The sequence below is a fragment of the Montipora foliosa genome, chromosome 6 (genome assembly GCF_036669935.1).
Source record: "Montipora foliosa isolate CH-2021 chromosome 6, ASM3666993v2, whole genome shotgun sequence".
Lineage (NCBI taxonomy): Eukaryota > Metazoa > Cnidaria > Anthozoa > Scleractinia > Acroporidae > Montipora > Montipora foliosa.
The window spans coordinates 5926160-5933659 of NC_090874.1; the positions used below are offsets into that span (position 1 = coordinate 5926160).

At 36.7% G+C, this 7500-nt stretch overlaps 1 protein-coding gene across 1 annotated transcript in view; it reads left to right on the forward strand.

Annotated features, from left to right (window-relative positions):
- The window catches only part of LOC138006484 (pleckstrin homology domain-containing family A member 1-like), a 24341-nt gene that overhangs the window by 15802 nt on the left and 1039 nt on the right, over window positions 1–7500 (forward strand). Inside the window, exons 5-11 of the mRNA XM_068852838.1 lie at window positions 1523–1684; window positions 3056–3181; window positions 3482–3550; window positions 4704–4783; window positions 5292–5355; window positions 5889–5969; window positions 7325–7500. The exon at window positions 7325–7500 is cut by the window's right edge and continues 1039 nt beyond it. Coding sequence (XP_068708939.1) covers window positions 1523–1684; window positions 3056–3181; window positions 3482–3550; window positions 4704–4783; window positions 5292–5355; window positions 5889–5969; window positions 7325–7393 — 651 coding nt within the window. The 3' untranslated portion in view covers window positions 7394–7500. The remainder of the gene's footprint in view (window positions 1–1522; window positions 1685–3055; window positions 3182–3481; window positions 3551–4703; window positions 4784–5291; window positions 5356–5888; window positions 5970–7324) is intronic.

Below are 7500 nucleotides of genomic sequence, written 5' to 3' on the forward strand. Positions count from 1 at the left end.
CGGATTCCCATACAACCACTGTAATTTCTGACCGCTTTGCCTACCCGTCAAGATGGCGTCGAAAACCGTGATAAGGCCTATTGAGCAGTATTTTCGTCCTCGTCCGCTTGAATAGTGTGGACCTGCGTGTAAACAATCAGCGATTGAATTTCACAAAAAAACACACTCCAGAGGATGAGCATGATGGCAATGGAGAGATATTATACAAAACACCAACCAAATGAAGATGACCCCTGCTTAAAACTTCGTTGCTATGCTCGAGAAAGGTTTTTTTTTGGTAAAAACCTTTCATCTCTTCAACGATCAATCCTCTCTTGGGTTCCAGTCCTTGCCCGACAGGTCACGCAAAAGCGTGACAAACGAACTTTCCCAAGAGCTTTGCAAAATCACATCGATTTTACTCGTTCAGATCATTGGTGACCCCTATTTTTTTAATCACGAATCACTTACTTTACTTACTATCTACAAAATATGATGAAATGAAAAAATTCTCACCGTAAGAAGTTATCTTTTTTTAACATTTTCTTTCCTCGTGCCATCGAATTCCGGTAGTGGTTGCAACGGATAGAGCTTACGAAAACGCTCGTCGAGGATGAACTCTACTGTTTACCACATCCCTAGCGGCATACAATTATCTAAAAATCTCACTCCTAAAAACCTATGCACGGAAACGTTCACTCCCACAGTTTATTTTTATGATTTTCGATGGATGAGCAGATGAGCTTACATCTCGCTATTATGACCGATTTCTCGAAATTAGAGCATTTTTCCACTGCCATTTTCTCCGAAACAAAGTCGGTGACCCCCATTTTTTTTTCACTTTTACTTTATGACCTAACTCTAGGCGAGAAATGAAGAAAATCTCACCGTAGGAAGATTTTGGCGCGAACGTCCTTAATACAAACAACTTCTGTCGCGCTCAACGCGACATGAATGGGGATAGTTGTTGCTTTTCGCCAATCCAGATAAAGGATATAACTGTAGGCAGACAGTATTAAAGACAAGGATAAAGGAACACGGTTCGAATTGTTAGAATATAGGAATCCATTCATGCCTCGTTTGCGTTGCGTAATGTTTACGAAATAACGTGACATGTGGAGGGATAGCTCTACGAGTCACGCTCCATTAACTACGTTTTACAACACTGTTGTAAAGCTTTAGATAAGTGCGGTGTACATGTATCTTCTGGTTAGCATTTATAAGCAGAAGGATTCTAAAAATATTGGGTTGGCATTGAATTTTTTCAGAAATGTATTGTTGGCTTTTATTTTAATTATTGTTTATCATACTTAATTCGTCAAAGAACAATGATTTTGAAATAAAGCCAGATGTTTTTAAAGACAAAGACAGTATTGTCATTGTATCGTACCTTGCATAAATCATAAATCATCCAAGACAATTTTCAAGAAGAGTTTTGGTGTGTTAAATGAAATGATCTGACTATGGGTTTTGCAAAACAAGCTGTACAAAGATTGGACATTGCAACAGCCCTTTAAACACTCAGTTAATATCTGTTTTTTAGGTAAATCCTTCAAAGAGAAAGGAACCTCAAGAAGAAACAGTGAATGCAACACCAAATGAAAATGACAAAGAGAGTGCTGATGACAGTGGAAACACAGAGCGTATCAGCTATGAAACAAAAATTATTGCTGGAGTGGTTGTCAGAACACCTGTTGTGAAAAAAGTATGCAAAACATTGAAAAAAAATTTTAGATTGAATTGTGAGTACACTGATGGCAGATACAAGGTCTTAAATGTTTTCGATGTGTACACTGTACATTGCATTTTTGGGGGATCAAGTTTGCATGCTCATATGGAGTGGAAAAAACTGTCCTTGCAGTGTTCCTTGCACTCCAATTTAAACTTTGCTCTTATTGGCAACCATATTGGTCAATGCAATAATTTCCTTGTTTGGCTGGTACATATTAATTATTAATTTATGTACCAGCCAAACATGCTCCCTTCACCTTTTTATCAGGACCCATCTGGTATTTGATTTGTTTTGATGTAAATTCCACTCCTCATCACATTAAATGGACAATAATTAACAATTATTCCATGAGCGTGCGTTGGATATGAGATGGTAAATAGCCAACGAGGCACATAGCGCCGAGTTGGCTATAACCACTCATATCCAACAAGCGCGAATGTAATAATTGTTTTATTAAAAAAAGCGAAAAAATCCTAGCGAAATCGAAAAAAGTTGATGAAGATGCGATGTTGTGTAATACCTCGTGGTCAGACAGACGCAGGCTCATCACAAAAACATTTCTTACCTTTTCACGTATCTCTAAGCTTCAAAAGTGATCTAAACTTTCCACAAAAACGTTTTTCTTTTGCTTTATACCGAAAGAAATTTCGCTTTCTGGCGTAAACATTTTTAGTTTAGCAACGCTAAGCGCAATCATTTACCATATAAGGTCAAACTAAGGTATATGAGCTGATAACCGAGATTGAGTGAACCAATCAGAGCAAGAGAATTGCATTATCTGAGGTTGAGAATTTAATAAGAATAATAATTATTATTATTGTTCATGGAATCACTGACATTGCTTTTTACACTCAGTCTGTTAAATTAGTTTTTGGATGTTTTTTCAACTTGGGTCAACAGACAGGTCTGAACTTTTGAAGGCCTCTTCTGATTTCAACCATGTACCCAGAAAACCATATGTATTCTGCTATAATTTTGCAATGTGTAAGCATTGACACAAACAGCAAAATTTATTTAATATATTATTGTGGGTTTTAGAAGTGAATTCTGGTACCCAGATGCTGAAAATGTTTCAGTCCTCACCAAGAATAACAGACTGTATTATTATCTAAAATTCTGAATCAGTCTTAAGCCCAGTTTTGGTGCTATTCGCAGCTACATTGTTTCACTTGATTGCTCAGAATATTTGTAGACCATAAGGCAGTGATTCACAAAGCACTTGGTCAGCTAGGTCTACACACTGTATGTTTTCAAAAACAATATTTAATAAATTATTGTTGAATATAATAACTATCATTGTTGTTTAAGACTGTTTTACCTGGGTTTTTTTTTGGCATTATTTAGATAACTGATTCTGACAGTGAAGGAGGAAGCCTTTCAGGTGATTCACTGAAACGTTCAGGATCAACAGGAAATACCGGCACAATCAAGCCAATCAAGCAAGGATATTTGACTAAAAAGGGTGCTGTGGTAGGTACTTGTAATTAAAAACTACCTCTTTTTCAGTTATTAAACTGGCCTTTTCCAACTTTTGCTGTTAAGGTTGGTGTCAGTCATTGACAATTTCTTGAACCGAAGTGTTTAGTACATGTAACTTTCACTTTTGTCATCAGAAAGTATGTGCAAAGAATTTTATCATTAAACTGCAATCACTATTTTAGCGGCAACAAGACAATCAAATCACTAAGATTTCATACCTATGTTAATGTGGCATGTTCATGTAGTTTAATATTATTATTTTCTTATTTTCTTCTTTCTCTGTCTTTTTAGGTTAAGAATTGGAAAAAAAGATTTTTTAAGTTGGATGCTGTAAAATTTGCATACTATGAAAAAGAGACAGTAAGTCAGCAAAGTTTTTGCTTCTGAAGTTAATAATATTTAGTAAAATTATACATGTAAAGGCCAACAGGCGGCTGGTATGTTTGCTGATAATGTCTGTGGCTGAGAGATTGGCCAAGAACCAAAGCTCTGAGGGCAAAATTTGTGGTCGGAAATTTTGAGGACATTACCTCTTAGACAAGGACATTATCAGCTGCCATACCAGCAAGCCAGAAAGGGGTTTATTTTATTTTATAAACATTCCATTAACTTTCATGTCATGCAAAAACCGCCTTCAGGTAAATAGCCATTGTTGATCTGATGGCGAGTGTATGTGATTGAGGAACCATGGACATTTAATTTTGATTGGTTTTAAGTTAACTTTTATTCTGAAACTTGACAATACTGTGATGTGAAAGAAACTTCTGTTAGTTTCAAAAACATTGACAGAATATGTTGTTGGCTTTTTGGTAGTTTTCGAAACAGCATTTGTGGCCAGCTTTTTCATATCATTATAACTAATTTGTTTTTCTTCCATGTAAAATAGTAAAGGTGAAAACTTTAAACTGTCGCACATGGTGCTGGCTTTGTTTCTTTTTGATGGAAATACATTTAAGTGGAGGACAAATACATGCAGTGACACAGATGCCTGGGATAACAGTTGTGTGTTTTAACACCAAGCGATGTAAAGCATAAAATAAAATCTCATGAAAATTAATGGATGGGTAAAATTAACAGTTATTCACCAATTGAAAGTAGAGGTGAACAGTGGTGGATATTAACCGAGCAGTGAAGCAGCAAGTTAAATATCCACCACTCACCGACACTGAGGTGAAATGCTTTTAGTATACAAGGGTGTACTCTTGTTTGATAAAAAGTAATTTATTTTTGTAAAATGTTGTGGGAAATTCCAAATCTTGTGCACCATCTACTCTGAGGTGAGTAGTGCTAAGCTAATCACCTCTGAGTTAGCCAATCACCTCTGAGTTAACCAATCAGCGTGCATGGAGAGCACTATTTTCACTTTTGTGGTATAACCCAATATCATTTATTTTACCAATAATACATGGTTGACGTATCTCTTTATCACCTTTGTTGTTGAATTTGTTGCTTGTCTAGACAATTTACTGTACAGTCAAATAAATACAGCAACTGTGCTTAACAATTTTTTTAGGATAGCGATCCTATAAAGGCGGTCAACTGCTCAGATATTGATTATGCAAGAGAAAGAAAAGAGAGCAAAGACAGCTGTGGGTAAGCTGTACAATAAGGAATTAAATGTAAATCAAAATGTTTGTGACAAAACCGAAAAATATATAAAAAATTAATACACTAAACTTCGCAAATAACTCAACTCCTTGGCTGTTTCTCTCATACTACCTGATAAGACATGAAGACATGTACTTGTACCACTTCTATGCAGGGCTCTGTATTCAGCAAGCAGGCTCTACTGTATGTATCCAGTTAATTGCAACCACAGAACGGTTGATCTCTAATAGGTAAAATTAATTATCTATACTGTTCAAATAAAACTTGGGTATTTGTGCTGCATGGGCTAGACTGATTTAATTTGCGGCGATCAACAATGCATGTCTGAGAAGCATATTTTGGTGTGTCTGGGTTGTGCCCCCTCCCCACCAAAAAAAAAAAAAATTGAACAAAACTTTCTGTCAACTTGAAAATACTATACAATGTCAGAATTGCAATCACCCATACCTCGTACTATTTTGAAGAATAAAACCATTTTTTTTTTAAATTACAGGGCTGAAAGCAACAGGGAACATATGTTTGAGGTTGTCACTCCTGGAAGAACATTCGTAATTCAGGTAAATTTTCACTTAATTAAACAGACAAAACTGGTAAGATAGTAAGATGAAAAGATGGTGTAAAGGGTTTTTCTGTAAAAGCCTTGACATCAATACTGAGTCCTTTAAATGTGAAGGGAGAGCATGCAAAACCAAACACTGCAATTCCCAGAAATTATTTCATTACCGGGATATTGATGGTAGACTGGCCAGCAGCGTCTCGTCTTCTAGCACTGGAGCACTAATTGGGGACGCTGTAAACTGAAATCAACAAATTATAAACATAAGTGTCATGGCATCCCACAAGCTCAAAATTTGCATAACACGAAAACACCAATGAAACATACATGTAGCACGCAAATTACTAAGCCAGCAGGTTAATCACTGGTATAGAGCTCGTGAAGTGGCTGTTGTTCATTCCTACAGCTGTAGTAGTGGCTCCTGAAAAGTGTTCTTCTGGCTACTGAAAATGCCATCTGCCCCAACCTGACTGGCTGGTGGTTTACTCCTTTAGAACATAACCTTGAGTCTATATTTATGATTGTTATGTATAGGGAAGCACAGCTGAGGAGATGAAATCTTGGATTGAAGCTATTAATGGCATTTCTGTTAGAGGAAGATCATCCAGTGAACCAGTATGTTACTATTAATTTCCTATTGTTGTAAATGGTTGATCCCAGGAGTCATATCATCATTAGGTAAAGTATGATCGTCCGGGTGAGTGTAGTCCTGAGAAGGACTGTTTGAGATGACATTGACTGACATTTCGACAACCTGAGTGGAAGTCATCTTCAGAGTCAAGTGATTTATGTAAGGTCAGTAGATACTATAAGAACTCCGGTCGTAGATGTCATTGGTCAACTTATTCGTTATGTTATTGGTCGACTGTCAGTTGAGACTAGATGTAATTGGGTGGGAAGACTAAACGGTCACTGTGATAGGTGCGTTTCGATCTGTTTTTAGGTCTAAGGTCTGTACGTGTATCGTAGAATACATTGGGCAGTACTATGAGAGTAAATTAGTGTGTTGTTTGTCTGTTGATGTCGTCGGTGAGTAGTTTGTAGGGTGCGGGAAGTTGTAGGCATCGGTTTATTGGTGTCTGTTCTAAGCTAGTAAACCAGCTTTCCAGTACGATCCGTTGATAGTAGTTAGTGTTGTAGGTAACACATGTAGCCAAGTCCCAGTCGATTCTGTGGTCTGTAACACCACAAATAAGTTGACCAATGACATCTACGACCGGAGTTCTTATAGTATCTACTGACGTTACACAAATCACTTGACTCTGAAAGATGACTTGCGCTCAGGTTGTCGAAACGTCAGTCAATGTCATTTGAACAGTCCTTCTCAGGACTACACTCACCCGGACGATCGTTCTTTACTTAATGATAATTTTCTTTTGCTTTACAATATTAAATCTAGCTGTCAGTATCAATTTTTTTTTCTGTGATAATGTTCATTATTATGGCTTGTTACAGGATGTCTACATTAATATTTGTTTCAGTTGGCATACAAATAATCAAGGCAACAGGAAGCAAAAGATCATCTTTTCTAGCCAGTCTTTTCATTCAATTGAATTCATTATTTTTTTTGGGAAAAATTTGAAGCAGTTGACACCATTTGGTGGAGACAGGAAGAGATCTGTTAGGGAAAGGATCCCAGCATCGTCACAGAAAAAATCAGTGAAGCATTGTCTTGCTTCTACCCTAAGCTTGTCTATAAATTTCATCGAGCCACATTAATAACCAAAAATGCCAAAATGTGGTGTACACAACAGTGACTTTGGTATTACAGTGTTATTTAATTTGAGCCCCGAAACAGTAAAATACATGAACCCTGATATAACCAACTAAGTTTCTTATTTCCTAGGTACTTCATCAAATGAAGGTTCTCCTGTAGTCACTTCTTTTAAAGTGAAAAGTGAAACCCTTTTAAATTTCTGTATCACTCAATAGGTATAAATGTCATTTGCATTTTTCATTTTAATTTTTAGGAGCATAGCAAGGTTAAGAATGGTGTAAATGGGACAGTTGGAAGTTATAAAGTAACCACTAACGTCTGATTGTCAGGATCAGACAGACCAGGATAGACAGTGGAAGAGATTGGGATAAAAAACTTTCAGCTGCCATGTACCAGGCCAGACAATCATTTTTTGTAATATTGTGTGCT